The sequence below is a fragment of the Pagrus pagrus genome, assembly GCF_965226575.1.
Source record: "Pagrus pagrus genome assembly, chromosome: 8".
Lineage (NCBI taxonomy): Eukaryota > Metazoa > Chordata > Actinopteri > Spariformes > Sparidae > Pagrus > Pagrus pagrus.
The window spans coordinates 4,886,961-4,907,457 of NC_140192.1; the positions used below are offsets into that span (position 1 = coordinate 4,886,961).

At 40.7% G+C, this 20,497-nt stretch overlaps 1 protein-coding gene and 1 long non-coding RNA gene across 2 annotated transcripts; one reads left to right on the forward strand and one right to left on the reverse strand.

The window, feature by feature from the left end:
- Positions 1–5,151: 5,151 nt before the first annotated feature.
- On the reverse strand, positions 5,152–9,393 carry LOC311260906 (eosinophil peroxidase-like; the record flags this gene model as incomplete). Its single annotated transcript, XM_084359188.1, has 12 exons — positions 5,152–5,716; positions 5,802–6,039; positions 6,161–6,331; positions 6,510–6,768; positions 6,876–7,036; positions 7,187–7,547; positions 7,634–7,834; positions 8,015–8,144; positions 8,400–8,532; positions 8,618–8,793; positions 8,934–9,021; positions 9,327–9,393. 12 exons carry the CDS (start codon positions 9,391–9,393, stop codon positions 5,512–5,514), a joined length of 2,190 nt encoding a protein of 729 aa, XP_084215314.1. The 3' UTR covers positions 5,152–5,511.
- On the forward strand, positions 5,922–9,200 carry LOC311260907. The gene is made up of 2 exons (XR_014623071.1): positions 5,922–6,000; positions 8,915–9,200. It is a non-coding gene; the product is annotated as an uncharacterized lncRNA (long non-coding RNA).
- Positions 9,394–20,497: the final 11,104 nt, after the last annotated feature.

The following is a 20,497-nucleotide window of genomic DNA, read 5'->3' on the forward strand; positions in this document are numbered from 1 at the left end:
TTGCCGCCCCGACTGGCACCGATGACCGTCTGACCACAGCTCTTACAAGCCGCCTCTACAATGGAGGCTCTGAACATGGTCCATTCAGATTCCATGTCCCTAGCCCTCCGGGATGAGCGAAAAGTTCTTCCGGAGGTGGGAGTTGAAGACCTGATGGACCGGGGCCTCCACCAGATGTTCCCAGTTCACCCTCACTACTCGTTGGAGACTCGTTTGGAGATCCCAGGTCTGTCCTCCCCCGCCACCTGATCCAACTCACCACCAGGTGGTGATCAGTTCACAGCTTCGCTCCTCTCTTCACCCGAGTGTCCAAGACATACGGCCGAAGGTCCGATGATACGACCACAACGTCTATCATCACCCTTCGGCCTAAGGTGGCCTGGTACCAGGTACACTTATGACCCACCCAATGCTCAAACATGGTGTTCGTTATGGCCAATCCATGACTAGCACAGAAGTGCGATAACAAAACCCCATTCGGGATCAGATCGGGCAGGCCATTCTTCCAATCAACCCTCTCCAAGTTTCCCCATCGTCACCCACGTGAGCGTTAAAGTCCCCCAGAAGAACTATGGAGTCCCCAGGTGGAGCCCCCTCCAGGACACCACCCGAGGACTCCAAGAAGGCCGGGTACTCTGAGCTGCTGTTCGGTGCATACGCACAAACAACAGTCAGAGCCTTCCCCCCAGTGACCTGCAGTCACATGGTGGCGACCCTCTCGTCCCTCGGGGAGAACGCCAACACAGCAGCGCTCAGCTGGGGGCTTGTGAGTATCCCCACACCCGCCCGGCGCCTCTCACCCTGGGCAACTCTGGAAAAGGAGAGTCCAGCCCCTCTCAAGGAGTTTGGCTCCAGAACCGGTGCTGTGCGTGGAGGTGAGCCCAACTATATCTAGTTGGTACCGGTCTACCTCCTGCACCAGCTCAGGTTCCTTCCCCACCAGAGAGGTGACATTCCACGTAACGAGAGCTAGTCTGCAAAGCCGGGGGTCAGGACGCCCAGATCCCCCCCTTCGCCTGCTGCCCGATATACATTGCACCCGACCCCATCGCTCTCCCCTGCGGGTGGTGAGTCCACAGGGGCGCGGCCCCACGTTGTTCCTTTGGACTGAGCCCAAGAAAGAAGTCAGCATGTGTCAGATGTGTGAGCCTCCTTTCATATTGAACAGAGGGGGAACAGTATCTGACAGTAATATTACAAGCTGTCAGGATGCGTTCCCCCTGTTGTAAATGATCAAATGTAATGATATCAGCCTGAAAATCACAGGACTTATCTGTTGTGGGGAAAGAAGTCAGCAGTATGAATTTAAAAGATCTGTGAGCCTCCTTTCCTATGGAACAGAGGGGGACAGTATCTGACAGTAATATTCCAAGCTGTCAGGATGTGCTTTACCTGCTATAATGGAGCTGGGTTTAAGACAAATACGATAAAATAGCGATTTATATTTAGCCTATAAATGAATGAGCACACTTTCTTCCAAAAGTCCATAATATTCAAAATGAAAAGTCTCTCACAAATATAATATTTTTTATTGATAGAAATAACAGTAGTTGGTTGTGTTAATAAAGACATAAAAACACAAATATATATGCTGTTGTCCAAGTTTAAAAATATAACCAGACAGTCATGAAATTTGGATTTCACTTCTACAATACAACATCTTCAGATAAAACTGGCTTAAAAAAAGTCAGTTTTGAACCTTAGCTCTCTCCACAGTGCCTCTGTGGTACGAGCACAACAGCTCGGGGGCGAGCTTTTTGTGAATGCGAGCTTCCTTCGCCCTTCGGGCCATTTCAGACAGGGGCAGAACTAAGGGAAGAAAGGGGAGAAAAAATTAAAATTAAAAGATAATACTATTTTTTACCAGTGCTATTACTAATATTATTTTGAAATATATTATATATATATTATATAATAACTTCATAGCAAAGCTTATTAAATAATGGAGAGGCCTTTTTTCTGGGTTCCTGGCTGGCTCGTTGCACTGTACCTGCCCTCTGTGAGGGTGGGGGCGGGGTCGAGAGGCGAGCTGCCTGAATCTGACTGGACCGTGACCAAAGAGAGACATTTATTGATACTGATCCAAAAGACTGAAACCATCCGGTGCCCAGGGAAGGAGAAGAAGGAAAGAGCAGAATGTTAACTTGCTAGCTTACTTCGACGTAAGTTAATGTTACTCCACCTTAAATTCATCAGGGACATTTGGAAAGTTAACGTCAGGCCTGTTCAGGTGTTATTTTAACCTGTTGGCTGTGTTTTCCTGCTTGTATGTCAGTTAAAATGCTATTAGTTTTCAATCCCCTTTATAAGTAATAGGGTGGTTGTAAGCCTTTGGTTTATTGTGTCACAGTTTATGTTTGTTAAAGTTTACATCAGTGTTGAAGTGCAGTTAAAGTGTATTACTGTTAATACACCATACCTTAGCTTTCCCATATCATTCATAGGCTACATATATATATATATATATATATATATATATATATATAAATTTCACTGCACTTTACTGCTTTTTGCACTCTGGTTAGACTGAATTGCAATGACGATAAAGTTGAATGAATCTCATCGTATTTTCATTATTAGTCTATATTAGTCTTATGTATAGCACACACCAAGCATCTGTTTTTTATTAAACTGTAACATCAAGTGGTCACATATACTTCTCTTCGCTCTTCAGATGCACTTTTAAAATATTTCACCACCACCGCCAGTGACACAGCATCAGGTGCTCCTGTCCCCTCTACCTCAGCACACCAGAGTGACAAAGCATCAGGACTAAAGGCTGCACCAATAGACCTGCTGACCGGCCATCTCTTCTAACTGACAAGGTAAGAAAGGAGTTAGTACACAGAGGACCATTTCAAATAAAAAACAGTTACACATTTCCCAAAAACAAAGATGGGAGAAAGTGTCCACATGACTTTTTTACCAGAGTCTTAGTCAGTGGGGAAGAAATCAAAAGAAGCTTGCTGATGTACTCAAAAAAGAATGATAGCTTGCACTGCTTGTGCTGCAAGAGGTTTCCTCCCAAAGAATACAGACTGTTTTTATTTTGTATGTTAATAGAATATTCTTTAATATGTTTGTGCAATACCTTATTATTAGTTATTATATTAGGGCCCGAGCAGGGAACCTGCAAGGACCCTATTGTAATTCAAATGTTTTTCTTTTATTTTGTTATTTTTCTTTGTCCCAAATTATCGCATTTTTCACTGCCTGAACATACCCCAAAACTCACCAAACTTGGAATATACGTCACACCTGGCGAAAAATTTTATAATCTGTTGTCGTTGTGAATTTTTGCCACTAGGTGGCGCTATTATCAAGAAAAGTGCGTTTTGGCTAATAACTCTCATATGCTTTGTCGCACATTCAAAAACCTCATATCCACGCGTTCAGTGAATTCTGCTGAATCTCCTGATATAGGCCACGCCCATATCCGCCTACCGTTTTTTTTTGCTAGCTCGCAAAATGTCGCAAACCTACTTTTTCGAACTCCTCCCAGGCAATTTCACAAATTTGCACGAAACTTTGCACACAGCATCTGTGGACCCTCCTGACTAAAAGTTATTAAAAGAATTTTGATATTCCAAAGAATGCTCAACTTATTAAATAACAACTTCCTGCAGATTTCGCTCCAAACAGGAAGTGTTGCATATCTCCACAATGCTGTGTCCGAATGACATCAAACTCAGGATACTACTTCCCCATGAGCCCCTAAGGCTCTGTACTAAATTTTATCTCATGACCACTAGGTGGCGCTCTTTAAATTGAAGTAATTTATATCTCCACATCCGTTTGTCGGATTAACATGAAACTTGGTACACTCATTGCCAATGCCCTCCAGAGGATAGCTGACAAATGTCTTACCGATCCGACACTAGGTGGCGCTCTGGTGGCAGTTTCATCTTAGATTTGGCACTGTGCCCACACCATAACACTTATGGATATGAAATTCATTGGGGTGTTAGACACTGGCCCCTGTAACTCACACACCAAAAATGACGAGCAGGTGGCGCTAAATGGCTCCATAGCGCCCCCTGGAATATTTCAAAATTGAAACCCTGCCTCCTACATGCACGTACATGAACAAAATTCGGCAGGCTTATGTATCATCACCAGACGCACAAAAAACCCTCTTGGACACAAACCCTCAGTCCAACAGGAAGTCCGCCATTTTCCTTCAAATTCAATCCTTCGCCATCAAGCAGGAACTCCTGATAACTTCAACATACAATTTCCCATCGGCATCAAATTGCTCACACATGTAGAGGGGCTCGCCCTGAACACGTCTCTGCATCAATACTGTGTCATATCTATAGCGCCACCCTCTGGACACAGGACTGAAGATGTCACTGTTGTGTTTTGTGTGACACGGACCCCATTTACATTAGGTAGGACATTTCCACAGGCAATAGGCAAGCACACAACTGGGCGCACAGGCCTCCGACGGCGCCACAGCCCAACGTACGTGGACTGCGAGGGCCCGTTCATCGCTGCTTGCAGCTTTAATTTATATTGTATTTTTAATTTATCACTTGTTTCTTTCTTCAGTTTTTATTTGGTGTGATTTTTTTGACTTAAAATAAATAAAATCTTGAAATCATACATGTAGTTTCTGTGTGAGTGTATGAAAATTGATTGTGAAATTGACTGCAATTTGAGGGGGCGCCAGCCAAAATTTTGCCTCGGGCACCAAATTGGTCAGGGCCGGCACTGTCTGTGTGAAGTGAATTCAGCCAAGAGTTGCACTGAATGTAACCACACACACACCCTTTGTGCTGTGCTCGCCAGAGTTAGCTTACAGCTAGCGTACAGTAAAGTAAGCTGGCTGTTTAGAGCAGATAAACACTGCATGACTGATGCAAACGACCACTGATGTTCCTGCCGTCAAACTTCCTTCATTGTTTATGTCTACGCCATTAAACAACCACCACTGCTCATGAAAATCTTTCTTTCAAAGTTTTACTCACCTTAAATTTAGTCTTGTTCGCCGACTTCCCTAAACTTTGTGGATGTCTTTGGGTTGAACATTGTTGCTCAAAACATTATAGAACAAAGGACGAGTTGTTTTTAGACATTTTTAATGCAGAATTGCTAAAAAAAAATTTTTTTTACACATTTTCTCTTCATTTATATGCAGACAAAGTTGAGCTGAGTTGATCAGTGGCATTTTACTACTATATACTGCAAGAAAAATAAACTCTCTAAAGACAAAGTATTACGTGGTTTACATTCATTTGAAAAATAACTTAAAAAGACCCGAGAAAGTATCACATCGGCTCCCACAGCAGCTGCACATTACTTTCCAGCAATTAATCAAAGAAATCTGACATCATAAGAATTGTCCTGAGATTTTTACAAGTTAAAATGCAGGTAAACTCTGTGAGGAAACTTATTTCATTCGACACAGCAAAGCAAGCAAACACTCAAACTCAAAACCGTGACACAGGGTTTAGTCATGTCAAGAAAGGACTCCTTCGGTCTTTACTCAGACCACTGCGCTGGCGGTTTCTAATTGATATCCTCCTTCCATGGACTGAGGTCAATGGCCGGGATGTCGCTACATTGAGTGAAATTCGACCTGGGCTGGTTTTCAAGGGGCTGTAGTGGCAGTTTAGTGATACCAGTGTTGTCACAGATGATGCGAGCAAGTGACGTCTTTTTCAGGGACTCCCTCTGGTCCTCAGTGAAGACTCCCGTGTTCTCCCACCAAAGTCTGAAATAAACAGTTTGTTAATGTTTAATAGTGAAGTTACCATAACTATCTCAATCGTTTCATTTTCTGCCTCCTGTTTTCTTACCGGTCTCCTTGGCGGATCTTCTGGAACTGAGTGGCAATCAGGCAGGCGAACAGGGGTCCCACTCTTCCTCCACGCACTAAAGGCTCGGACGCTCCTCCCAGCCACACGTCAATGTTCTTAGTTGTTCTGTAGAGATCCATAAGACTGTTCGCCAGCGTTCTGTTTTGCATCACCCTTCTCAGATCTCTCCGATTTCTTGGTACTGACAGCCGACAGAACTCACGCCATTTGGCGTAGCCTATAAAGATGTGAAAATGTTGCAGTGACAAATGTAGCTATGATCTGCAGTGTCTGCACAGACAAAAACTATAGAGACACAAGATAGAAAATAAAGAAAGAGAAATAAATCAGAGTAATACCAGGGAGTCCATGGTCTCTGCCTCTCTGCATGTTGAGAGCGCCAAGATCCAGTGCCAACTCAGCACTGAATTTGAACAGCCTTTCCCTCAGCTCGTCAGTTAGCATGTGTTTCTGTGTGGTCAGCTTGGCCTTACGGGCCACCATCCCCCTCACGATCGGGTCCAAACCACCTGAGGAAATCAAGAGATAGGAACCATTACATTTGAGCTATTTTACTTTCACTTTTTTGATATTAACATTAAGCTTCTGGCACTGAGCGCAGTGGTCTGATTCTGATCACTGTAGTCATCTACCATGATTCATTCTCCATTAAGGTGAACACTAACAAGCTACAGTCCTTGGCCTTACCTTCAAAGACAACTCTCCATGGTGTGAAAAAGGCTTTGTGCAGCAACACAGTGGGGTACTTTTCATGCGCCGTGTAATGCTCATCAAGACGAAACATGAAAGGCTGAATCATTAGATGGCCAAATCGGAAGGCAGCTGTGGCGAACACATTGGAGATGCTTGGGTCCACCTCTTCATCATAACCAGGGTAGGTGGGAAGGAACTCGTTCATGGCATCTGGACCAACAATGCGGGGCAAAAAGTCCCTGTAAGTGAGAATCTGAAAGACAAAAAGAGTAACTGAGCCGTGCAATGACATGCTATTCATTCCTTCAATCGTTCATGCAACATCTTGAAAATCTCCATGCAGCTAAGCCTCTCTCTAACCTGGAAGTTTGCTCCCATGATCTTGCGCGTCTCCTGGTAGATTCTCTCTCCATTCCAGTGAGGGTTGAGTTTGGCGAGAGCGCGCGCCAGACGGTTGTGTTCACGCAACCCCAGTGTGTGAATAGAGGTCAGAGCAATGTTCTCATTGGACCGCTCGTCACCTTAAAGGAAAAAGCAGATGACTGCTTTAATAAAAGTTACCTTACCTAAGCATGTGTTAACCTTATTATACACATATACATAAATGGACTCTCTTTACAAAACTGTTTGATTATGAGATTACAGGACGCTCACTGCAAGCCAGCCCTCACCAGCTAGGAAGCAGGGCACCTCCGTGGCATTGTTGTCTCCAGTAATGCGAGCTCGTGTGGCACACATGTTGGTACTCTTCTTTTCGAAGGGCAGGAGCTCGCGGCCGTTGTCATCGTACTCTGTGTTGACCCTCAATAGTCCCTTATCTGAGGTGAGGTTCCGGAGTGAGCGAGCTTTGGCCTCATCTGACCCGTACACCTGGCTTACATCTACGAAAGCGGTGAGAGTGTTCATCTGCTGGCGGACAGTGGGTGCACCAAAGATGTGGCCAGTGTTGCCAGAACCACAACCTGCTGCTGAGCGGAAGAAGGGGATGCACTCTTCTGAGTTTCTGCCAAAGCGAGGGTCCTGCCTGGGAATCTGTTTAGATGACAAGAAGCAGTTAGCAGTCTGTGCATGTGTGTGTGTGTGTGTGCGTTGAGGCTTTAGATATAGGTGGCACAGACCTCAACGGGGAAGCAGGGCTCTGTGCGATCGCAGCTCTTGTCACAGTCAATACCGCTACTGAATGACCGAATCGCAGGAGAGTGAGGAGTGAAGGTCAGGTCGTGGTCCGTCCACTGGGCAAAGAAGGTGAGCAGGTAAGTGTAGAGCGGGTCGCTGTCCACAGCTGTTGTGTGCAGAATTTTGTTGGACACTTCCCTTACCTGGAGAGAGGATGCAGACAATGAACACCTAAATAACTTCAGTGTCATTGCGATTGTGATTAAATGTTCAGTATGTTATTACAATATATTGTTCATTGCACGCACACACACACACACACACACACACACACACATATATGCATGTGTGTATATATATTCAGCTGTCACTAAATGTAGTACCAAGGGAAGAAATCGTCTGTTGACTCTCTGCCTAGGGTCCCAGCCTTTAGGCAGAGAGATTTTATCCTGGTACTCGGCAGGCAGCCAGCGCGTGAGGGGTGTGTTGGAGGATCCCATGCGCTCATTTTTCCTGGGCAACAAAAATTAAATGCTTTATTTGTCTTTCTCTTTGTCAGGCACATGGGTGAACCATTTGCAGCATGCACCGGTCTTAGACATTACTGCCAACATTTCTCACAAGGACTGATCACATCTTAATTGTGAAATGAAAGGAGGACATTGTCAGAGAAATGGGAGGAAACTATTGGCAAGACTTAATCAGCTGGTCACATCTCCTTTCACTTTTTCTTTGTTGGCCCATTAAGCTACCTAGCAGTTGCCTCACCTGTTGTTGCAGACGCTGCTTGAGGTTCGAAACCTGTCCAAATTGGGAGTCGTCTTGCAAGAAGGGACATGACGTCGGGCAGAGCAGCCTGTCAGATCAGCAATGATCTGCAGGTCCTCCTCGGAGATCAGATCTGATTAACAGAAGTAAGGCATCTTAGCCCTGACTGGAAGCCACTCATATAGATAATTCAAAGAAAATATTTTGAACACACACACCTGTGGCATTTATGGAGCGTTTTTTACGATTTCCCAAAGAGCTCTTGATCAGTGTCAGGGCATTATCCATATAGTCAGCAGCACGCACAGCAATGCGGCCCCGTCCAGCAGGCTGCTTCATCAACCGCAGGACGTCTGCAGGGCTCGCCAAATTCCTCTTCACGCGTTCAATGCTCCTGTGTGGTGAGGAGGGGTCAGACTTATGAGCGCTTAGAAGTTAAGTGATGGCATATAACCTGGTGTTAGAGTGTGTTTTATACACTCATGTTGTGTCATTTTTTATTCTATCACTTGCAGAACAACTTTGGATACTCACTCTCTTCTGGAGTATTCATAGGCTGAGTCCACTGTGGCCTTGGCTTCCATCACAGCTCTTTCAATGAGAGTTCTGCTTAGACGTGGTTCTGAAGGCCAAAAAACATCTTTCAGTCAGTCTGTTCTCTGCTGTCTCAAACTTACTCCAGTCACATTTTCTCTGTCTATATGAATTAAATAAATTACTGAAGTTGACTTTGTTGTCTGCAGATGTATTGAATCACAAAACTTTTTTAAAATGTTTTAATTATAAACTCAAATCATCATCTGTGATTGTCGGTATTCATATTTTTTTATCTAGCCTGTATGACAAAGTACGGCAGCAGGAGACTATTTTATACATATTTATGATGACTGTATTTTTAATTTATTTTTAATTAGAGATGGTACTCACCAGCATCCACATGGCTTTGCAGACACAGGTAAAGACCTGCAGCGATCAGGCCCACAACCCACTTCATCTCTGAAACAGACAAACATAGTCTAAGGGTCTAAGGACAGAGGACGTCCTCCACTGTACAGATTGTAGAGCCCATTGAGGCAATGCGATTGTGATTTTGGGCTATATAAATAAAATGTATTTGATTTGATTTAACATAGTCCTGTTGTATACAAACTGATCAAATAATCAAAAATGATACAGATTTTTTCTTATTAATTATATATATATATATATATATATATATATTATATAGTTGCCTGAATCTACTATTCACAAAGTGAGGAGAAGCTTCACAACAGTACCTGTGATGTCCCAGTTTGAGCCTCCAGCAGCAGTCCGGTGGCACTGCCTTCAGTAGGACTGGCCATCCTTATATACAGCATTTTCTGAGACATCCTCGGCATCTTTCTTCGAGCAGTTGCCAAAGAAAGCAGCATGTTGCCAAACAGGAAACACGCTCTCAGAAAATTCAACAATTGTCAATCAAACAATGCTTCTGTGGTTCAGTCATTTCTTGCAATCAGATAAGGAAACATTTTTCCTGCTTAACAATCAAATACAGTTACAGCTCTTAGTGTATTATTATTATTATTATTTCTTTTATCTGAGCAGGAACAGTGCACAATAAAACATTAACCCTGTATATAACAAGGAGAGATGTTACACATTCATCATTAAGACAATTTTTAAACAATGTACCCCCCTCCCGCCAACTTTTGTAAATTATTATGCCCCCCTCTCACCACACACAAACACACACACTCACAAATGTCTACAAGTTTGCTGTGACAGCATCCAACATTTTGTGTAAGCAGTAGCATTATGTATGATTTTAAACAGCTGGCATACATTTGTGTGCATTATTAGATTTTCAAGATTTAAAATACTGTATTTGGTGAGTATGACAGTGATGATACTGACGTGTGTTTTTGTCGTGAATCTTAAGGGCACTTTTATATGAAGATTCAAGTGGTTTTACGGCTGTTTTACACGCCTGAGACCAACTTGTCATGCAATAGAAAAGATGTGGGAGAATCATTGCATTTTCAATATGTATGTGATGCTTCAACAGTGAGAGTTTCTTATGTGTCTGAAGTTCATGAGGTTAAATTTCAGTGTGTTACTCAGCTTTTTAACATGATTTATAGCTGGTGAAGGACAAAGGACTCCTGCTCACATCAGAATCAAAGTCATTTTATTAGCCAGGTATGTAAGCATATAGCATAGCATGACTATGCATGATTAAATCAAACAGGAATTTAAAAAATGAAATCTAGATCTATTCACAAATAATGCATATGATGATTTTTAAAAGTTTGTACAGATTTGAAATTAAATTTTCACTGTGCAATGTAGAAAGAAGGGCTGTGTGTGAAATGATGAATGATGAAACTGACAGGACTGGATGACAACACTTAAAATTGTGCTCATTTTCAGAACCAGCTCCTTGTCTTCTCCCAAGATGTATGTAGTAATCCTAACATACAGCTAGATTACATCCCAGGTACTTTACTAAAGTCTTGTATCATCATCTAAAAGAAAACTTAAAAGTGATTTCAGAACTATAAAAAGAACAATCCTTGTAATTAAGTTAAGAGGAACAATAAACCTCCAAACAAGGAAGTTTTCTTCTCACCTGATGAGTTAAGTCAAAGTGACAGGCAGTGAATCACTCAGGGACAACTCACTGGTTTGGAGGCTTTACATGCATTGTTTAAATGACGATGAAAACAAGTTCCTGAACCAAAACTAAAAACACAAAAGCCATCAGTCCATCAGATACAGTCGATCCAGTCTCCCGAGTGCAGAGGAGAAGACGCAACACATTTAAAAATGAACAACAGCTTTTGTGTAAAAGTGTTTTAATGTATGAAGGACGGCTCTTCAAGTCCCCTGCAGCTTTCTCTAAGTTGTTCTGCAGGGCACGATTAAAACCTCGAGTGAAGCAGCTTTTAGCTCTTTGCTCCGAGCTGTTTCAGCCGGCTCAGGGATCTGAAAGTGGCTCAAAAAGTTGAAATCTTTAAAAGTAAACATAAAACTGATCTCGACAGCATCATTGCCTTTCCTTCCTGTGTTTTAAGACTTTTAATCTTTTTAGGTTTTTATTGTGTTTTTATTGTATTTTACCCAGTTTTTGATTTAAATATTTGTATCTTTTAGATTTTATTTGTAAATTCAAATGTTTTATCTCTGTTGTGTTTTTAGTGACATGTATTTTAATGTATTTAAAGTTTTTTTTTTTGCTAATATCCGTTGTTCAAAAGGGACTATTCATATCTTGCACACTGCAACTTTTACTCTCCTATATTGGATCATTTATATTCAGTTTTAGCTCATCTTTATTTTATTTTTATTTCACTCTTTTTAAATGTGTCTTACCCTTTCATGTCATCTGTAAAGCACTTTGAATGACTTTTTGTTGGGAGGTCTTGCACAAATAACTGTGCCGTGCTTTGCTTTTTAACAGAAGTAGAATAAATGTTCAGGGCCACAATTAAAGATCTCACTCACAATTCAGATTTAAAACTATGAACTAGAACAAAGTGCTGACAATCTCCTTGTTCTGTATTTGGACTAAACGAAAACAAACTATGTTACGCAAACTTGTTTCATTGTTCTGCATGGGCTCTACCGTAAAGATCAACAGGTTTCCTTAAAGTCAAAAATAACATTAAATCTCGTTCTGGCATGTAGCCTCTCTGGTTCTCTTACGTGACTACATGATGAGTACGTGATATTTAAAAAACAAAACAAATCCATCACGTAAATAAGTCATGTTGCTGTGTGATTGTTAGCACTAATAATATATAATAATTTGAGTTTTATATCATTTTGTGTCCTTCAAAATAAAATGCTGTTATGTAGTCAGTGGTTGTTTTTGGTGTTGCGTAAGTTTGTGCGGTTCTGAGTACTGACTGGCAATGCAGGAAAGAAAAAATTATTTGTCTGTCTAATTAAGTTTCCGCGTGCCATGGTTACATCAGGGTGAAAATAATTTCACTCATAAACTAACCTTAAACTGATACATATGAGCTTTAAATTAAACATTTAAGAGACTTTTCAAACTCATGTGACAGGTCTGTGATACACAGTGCGTGACATGGAGGTCGATGTCTCACCTGTTAGTCATCCTTGACGGCTGCAGAGCTGCTTGGAAATGTTTCTCTCTTGAATAAGAAGCACTGAGTCTCAATCACTTAAGAGAGATCGTAAGGGAGAAATGTTATTTCAATTCTTATTTCAGGTTGTGAAGAAAGCCTGATTCAAAGTCTAGAGAATATCCCACAATCATTACTTTGTCTCTGGATCCCCTGTATTTGTCTGATCACCCACAGATATAGACGTTTTATTAGGGACACCTGTGTTCAACCATCCAGCATGGACTATGTATCTAGTTTTCATTAAACACAACGTCTGAGAAGTTATTAAAACAATGATCCACGTTTCTCAAAACTTCCCCCAAAAGGTGCACAACAGTCTTCTACTGTAAGAAAAAATCTGACAAATTTTATTTAATAATCCATAAAAGTGATGATCTGTCGAGCATAAAGCAACACAAGGACTTCATGTTACTGACGGATGAATCTGGTTGGTCAAAGGGATTTTTGGGAAAACACACTTATTAGATAGTGACATGACAGGATGGATACCCCTCTCACATCTGGTCTGCTGTTTCTCTCAGCTGATTCACATGCAGCTGTCGCTCAGACTGGCTGAGTATTAGCTGGAGCTGTTAGATGATTCAGACTCTGGAACAGTTACAAAGTAAACTAGGTGTAACCTGAGCCTTGTTTTGGTGTGTTCAGACATCAGTAACCACACAGCAGACAAGGGAATGGCAGGACAATTTGCTTGTACGGTAATGGGACACCATTGTCATCTTGTCTGCCTTGTGTGATTATTTACTGCTGGTGTCGTCTGTGCGTGTGCATGTACTTGTATAACTGTCTTTGTGACAACCAATTTTTAGGATAAAATAAAATAAAATATCCATGAAATTACAAAAATAGACTGTGAATGTACATGTTTAATGTAAAATAACATGCTAAATCTGAATAACCAAAAAAACTCTTTAAAAAACTCTAAAAACTTTTTTATCACAGACTTTTTTTTTTCTCATCTCATCTCATTTTCTTTTTGCCGCTTATCCGTGAGGGTCGCGGGAGATGTTGCCGCTTTATCCCCCCCTTTCGGGGGGTTGCGGGGTTGCCGGAGCCAATCCCAGTTTCTTATGGGCAGGGGCTAGGGTATATCCCTGGACAAGTCGCCAGTTCATCGCAGGGCCCTTCTGGCGGCAGAGGGTGCCCCACAGGGTGCCAGCTGCACGCCAGGAGCAGTTTTGGGGTTCAGTATCTCGCTCAAGGATACTTCGACATTTTTTTTCCCCACACAAAAACACTTTTTTGAGTCTTTGTTTGAAAGCTGTAATTACATTTATTAAGTCACGTAAATTAGTGACAACAGTGAAAGACATATTGGTTCTGCAGTTACATGGATTTGTTTGTTAATTGACAGATATCACAAAAAAAAATTTGGGGCAAATGTGTTTTTATTAACGAGCAATTTAACAAACTAGATAGCAACTTCAGTCAAAAAACAGGATGCAAGGAGAGCTGCGTCCCCTCTGACTTACAGTTCAAGGATCTTGTTCTTTCAAAATCATGTCAAAATCAAAGTCAGAGGCAGTCAAGACTCAAGAAGCGTGCCTCAGACTTTTCCTCAGACGTTTTGATAGATAGCAATTTTACTGTGAGGACACAGAAATGTGTCAGAGTCAAAGATTGCCCGCCTTTCCCATCGTGCATTGTGCTTGTTAATTTGCAGTATAAATGCAAATGTTACTTTTGTGTGTGTGTGTGTGTGTGTGTGTGTGTTTGTACCAGTTTACCAATATATGATGAAATGAAAAATTATTTGGAAACTTTGTTTGTTAAAAACATTTATTTTATAAAAACTGGAGCACACTTTCATGTGCGATTGGACCGATTGGTATTATCGAGATGACCACAATCTAATGGGAAATCTTTTGTTAACTTCACTTACGGGAAAGATGGGAGTGTCAGCAGTGAATTACACTTAATTAGTGTTTCCGGGCATGCATCTTCCTTGAAAAATGCAGTTTGGGCAGAGGCTGACTGGCAGCAGTAGCACCAAAAGCAGGGCAGCCGCTGAAAAGGAATGCGTGGTTGCTGACTGCAACACATGACCTTCTCAGCCATGCTTGTCATTGCTTCTCACAAGGAACTGAATCTTCTGCACGCTATTCATCTACCCATCCTCTGTCAACTCAGGTTGTTCAACTCCAAGCTAATAAAAGAAAATAACAAGTAATTATCAGAAAGATTACCATCTTACAGTAAGAAAACAATCATATCCTGAGGCGAACGTCAGCACCCCATAATTTATAATGAACGTTAGCCTATCAATAACACCTTTAAATTAGTAATTAATTAATAATGTTTTATGGGGAGTAATTTGAAATGCTTTCTTTTGGAAATGCATGTTCATAATGGTTCACTTAACCAGTTGTTCTCAGCCTGGGGTCAGGATGTCTGCAAGGCGTCACAAGATCGTTCACATGATAAGAGAGAATATAAAATATAAAATATAAAATCATAATTTTCTATTCCTTTCATCTATTCTCAGATTTGTTTTAATTACTAGATAATTATAAACCTTTTATGGCGTCTTCTCAACAGTAATGACCGCTGAAGCTCACGGGTGTGGTAAAATTTCGTGCACACGTGAGCTTAAACACAGCGCAGCCCAATATAAGATAGACCGTATACGTTGAGAAATACGTTGACTCTTATATCGGAAAAATATAGCAGCTCTTCACACGTCATGCCTCGTATCATTGTGAAGCTTAATCTCATAATGCGCACCATCTTTCAGGAGTCATTCCAGCCAACACCCAAGCCTTGTGTGACAGAGGATGATTTCTGTCTAATACCTCAGAGGCGAGAAAGATGCCATAGCAGGTTGGTATGTGTGAGGTTTGCACGGTGTGCCTTTCACACGCGTTGTGTAAGCTGGTGTTGGTATCTAAATATTGTAACTGTAGTAACAAACCTGCACTGATTAAAGCAGCAAATAGGCTGCGTTCAGTGTTTGTGTTTTCATTTTAATGCTGACACTCCTACAACAAGACTCCTCGACATCGCTCACAGGAATAATACAAATGGAAGTCTATATTAAGGTTTATTAAGGTCCACGCCCACTATCAGCGTTTACTGATCCGTGAAGCATTGCAATTCAAACAACATTTCAATCCACCGGAGCGTGGAGGACGTGGATTCAAATAGAAAAGTTCAGTGTTGGTAAAATGCAAATATATTCTGTGCTTAAATTTAAGAATGAATTATTTCTCCCCTTCTTAGAAACCATTTTCTAGAGAATAAATTATATGTATGTTTTAATCTAAATTCATTTGTGTAGTTTTCTCAATCATTTATTTCAACCACTGAGAACTGCTGATGATAAAACTGGCTGATCGAACTAAACATGTTCCCAGACAAACTTAAAATAACAAGGACGTTAAAGCATTTAACTGCAATTATCTCTCTTTCTGTACGTCATTTTTGTTGTATTTAGTCTTTGTCAGCGTGTGTCTGTGACAATTTTGTTGTTCTTTCCATACTGATATTTACATCTTCATCTGTAGAGTCATTTCACTTATTTTCTGATCTTTACATGTGGCTTAAATTATATTTTCTCGTCTTACTGATACTGTGTGAGCTTAGATTGTTTAGCGGCCATTTTGTGGAAGCTAATGGGATTTTCGAGAAATCAGCTTGCCTGCACAAGGAAGTTACAGCCGGGAATAAATAGTCCGGGTGTCTCCTGTTGACAGCTCATTGGGGCTTCCAGCAAATGTTTTTATGTAGTTGAAAGGAATGTAATGAACCTGAGGAATGAATGAGGAAAGCAAAGGTGCCAAACTGGAAATGTGACTCTGTGGATCACCAACACTTGTTGCATTTAATTCATTCAAAGTCATGGTGTCAAATGATGGAAAGTGACAATGACCACAACTCTGCACCGTCTTTCTGAGAACAAATGTATATTGTCTGAACATTTTGGAGGGGTTTTTCCTCTCACAATATTAGAGGAAATGGATTAGCGGACAAATGAAACATTATGCTAGAAGGTAGAAGCAACGCACCAAGAAGTGAAAAACACCTCCTCGCATATAAACACATTTTGAGTTACCATGGGGACGTTCACCTGCAAACCAAACTGTCGTGTGGCTAGTCAGACAAGGAAAATAAGGCGCATTAATTGGATCTAAGGTGTATCGTGCAGGAATGCTAAAAATGAAACTCAAGCTACTATTAGTGGGTGGTGGTGTCTGTATCTGCAGAGACCCTCCCAGAGTTCAACCATAATGTTTAAAGTTGTGCAAGTAGGTGAGAAATCTAGTTGCGCAAAGTCAGTTTTTTACTGGCCTTGTTTTATTTATGAGCGGTAATCAGATAAAGTTAATTATCATGTTTCATCTTACTGGTTCTCAGACAGAGTCGGAGTTCCCCTACATTCTCTAATGCCAGCCAACTAAACCTCAAGATAACTGAAATGTTCGAAAGTCTTTAACCTCTTTCCCGATTGGCACTCTGATGACAAGGAAACAAGATGGCTCACTTCTAACTTACATCCTCCATCAGGTCTTGAAAAAACAATGAGTTTAATTGTTTTTACCACCTGCTCGATTGGGGAAGTAAGTTTATAGATTGCACGTGGCATTTTATTTTCCCCAAGCAAGCCCGCAAACCTTACTGTTGAGCCCTGCCTGTATTTTCTCAGCATTTTGCTGTGGGTGGTATGTTTCTGAGCACCTGCGACTCTGGAGAAGCATAATTAATTGTTGAGTCTAATTACCACGAGTTTGAGTTGGTGAGCCATCAGCCCACAGCGTCTGGATTTGACAACCTGGGAATGAGGCTGAACAATCAACTTAGACCGGCAAGTCCTGCAAAGCATACCTGCAAGTAAACAAACACCTTTTTAAAAAACCATACTGTTTTTATTGTGGCTACATGTGGACAAGAAGTCAGAGGGTTTCATGTTTGCGCTTCCATTGGATGTACATAAAACAGATGCTAAAAAAGATTTGGGCCTCATGTGTTGAAGTGTTTCAGCCATGAAGGCCTGTGTTACGTTGCATAATTAGCCTCATCACAGGTGTGTGGTTGTTTTTACTTTGGTCTCACTTCTCTCATTTCTGCATGCTTCTTTCTGGTACACTGAAGATGGAATCCGAAAATCTGCTGGTTTGTAGTTGGAAGTGTGTTGTTTCCTCATTTTTTGGTCGTATCTGCCTTCATCTGCAATGACTCACTGGCAGAGACAATGTTAGTGTTACAAAGAGAGCGTGGACCCACATTTTGTTTTTATTTCTTTGTTTGTTTTGATATGTTTTTCAAACTGTATTTCAGGGCCCGTATTTATAAAGTCTCCATGTACAAGTGTAACAAGAAAAGTATTTGAATTATGATGTTTGTGCAGGGATGTTTGTGGTTGTCACAACATGACCACAAACTCACATCTCTGACCCAACACATCGATATAACAGCAGAAATTCAAGTGATGACAGCACTGAGATATTTGCAAACTGCAGAAATAAATATGTATATTTTAAAAATGTAAAACTGATTGACCACACAAACAGTTACAGTTTGTTAAACGTCTCCCTCCTGAAATTACCTGCATAGTAAATACACGTAAGCAAACAACTATCAGCATGTCAGCAGGCAACAACGCAAGTAGGCCAAAAACATGTTGGCTTCTTTAAAGTGCAGAGAAATTCATTTAATAAAACAGTATTCATTACACCATGTCTGAATATAGACTAAGTTCTATGATTAGGCTAATCGATTTCTGCCCATTCTCTTCTCAGAGTGTATTTTTATTTCTCTTTTTTGATCAAATCACAGCTTTTTAAAAGAATGTCAACACGGCCTGCTGGGTTTGCAAATTTCAAACAGTGTGGTACCAGATTTCTGGGTCATCTCCACTGCAGCTTTTCCTTTTACAAGAAGGACATTCTTTGGATTGTTTCATAGACCTTTTGCAGTATGAAGCTTGTTACCTGTAAGTGCATTGTATGTAGCCCTTGACCTGGTTACTATTACAGATAAAACCTGACTAATGCACCCATTAGTGAGTTAGTGAGTCGGGAGAAATGGCTCCAGAAGGATGCAGAAAACAATGGAAAGAAGATATTTTTTAAAAACTTGTTCTGCATGTCGAATTCTGAAGTAATGGTTGATCCTGTTACACGATATGGCTTTGTTTAGGTTCCAGGTAATGTACACTGTACTGTCATACAACACCTTACACACAAGTTTGAAAGGTCAATAAGTTAAAGGTGTGTGTTAAACACGTGTTTGTGTTTGAAACAGAAACATGCCACTGTAGCATTGGTTACTTGTAATTATAGGATTTGAAAGGGGATATTGTTGTAGGCACACGCCAAGCACAACATGATACATATATACACGACACCGAGGTCATGTCCTCTGAATATTGTATTCTTAATAAATATGTTTCCTAAAATGTTTAAGTGGGAAATTGCCTAAACTAAAGGGTAGATAAAAAAAACAGGGTAGATAGTTGATGACGATCATGTTGATTAATGTTAATTATTTTTAAAATAATCTTTGTTTTAAGTCTTATTTCTTCGACAGTGGGCACTGGTCTGCTTCAAATGCACAGGTCTGAAATATCCTTTAATTTGCACTGAAGTTACTAATGTAACTAAGCACTAGAACTGGGTGACTTGATAATGTCTTTAGAGTTTAATCATTTATTCATCCGTCCTACGTTATTTAAAAATGTTTTTTGTAACTTTATATGAAAACTCAGAGCTGCTGTTTTCCTTGAGCAAAGGCACAAAAGCAATAGGAAATAAATGTGTGTGACTATGGTTAATTATTTCAAGGATACCTCTTTCAAATGTCTGACGATGAGACTATTGATTATAAAAAGAAATATTTTGCAAAAAAATTTGGTTTGGACAAAAATGCATAATTTTCCATCATCTTTCACAAAGGGAATGGGACAGTGCTTTATAATCCTCCTAAGGAGCGTGCAGAAATTGCACAACCAAACTTAAATGTGTCATTTATGTTTGTGGTTTTGTTTTTGTTTAAGTCGCTACAGCTGCAATAACAGGCTGAAATTCCTCATAACATTAGTCATAACTTGGCAAGCAACGTAGATAAACTGCTCACAGAGTCTTCACAGGTTATTTCCGTGCCTGCGGTCTCAGTACCTGATTTAATTAATTTAATAACAGAGAAGTTCTGTAGTACAGCGCATATAACGAAGGCTCTCGGTATCACGTCAGTAGTTCCGACAATATTACCGAAAGTGATTGCAACACAACTGAATACATAATTGCCTTGCTGAGAAGTGATGGACTATTTTTACATCTGCCAAGTAGGTTATCAGGTTGGGAGATGTAGGTGGCTGATAACAATGAGTGCACTTTGATGCAGATACTAGATCAGGTGACGTTAAATAATGGTTAAGCAGTTATGGGTGGTGTAAAACTGAGAGTCATGCAGGGCTATCAAGTTTAATATTGGATTTGGCTTGATTAAATTAATGGGGGGGAGGGTTTGGGGCTTGGTGGAGGTATGCACCACTGGGTCTATTTAAGGTTAGTGCTAATCTAGTTTTAATGATATTATTATTTTCAATAGATACATCAAACATGAGGAAAATCTGTGCAAACCTGCCCCCGAAGTAAGTATTTAATAATAAAGGCAAATGTTTGATAAAAGGAAATCTCTTATAATAACATCAACTAGAGTCCACTTGAGACTTTTTCAGCAAGTACACATGGGATATGCAGTACAACACTGTAGCTTAAAAAATACAGAATGCTCCACAGATACAACATCACAAAAACCGAAGACAAATCAATACAGAAAGCAAGATTGATACCAAACTATTAGAGACATGATATTGGTTGATCAATGCAGGTCAGCTCACTGCTCTAGTCCCATCAACTATGTCACAATGGTGCAAGGCCAACAACCTCTCACTGATACTGAACATCATCGTAACAAAGAGGCTGGTTCTGGGTTTGGAGGAAGCAGCAAACGAACTACTGACCC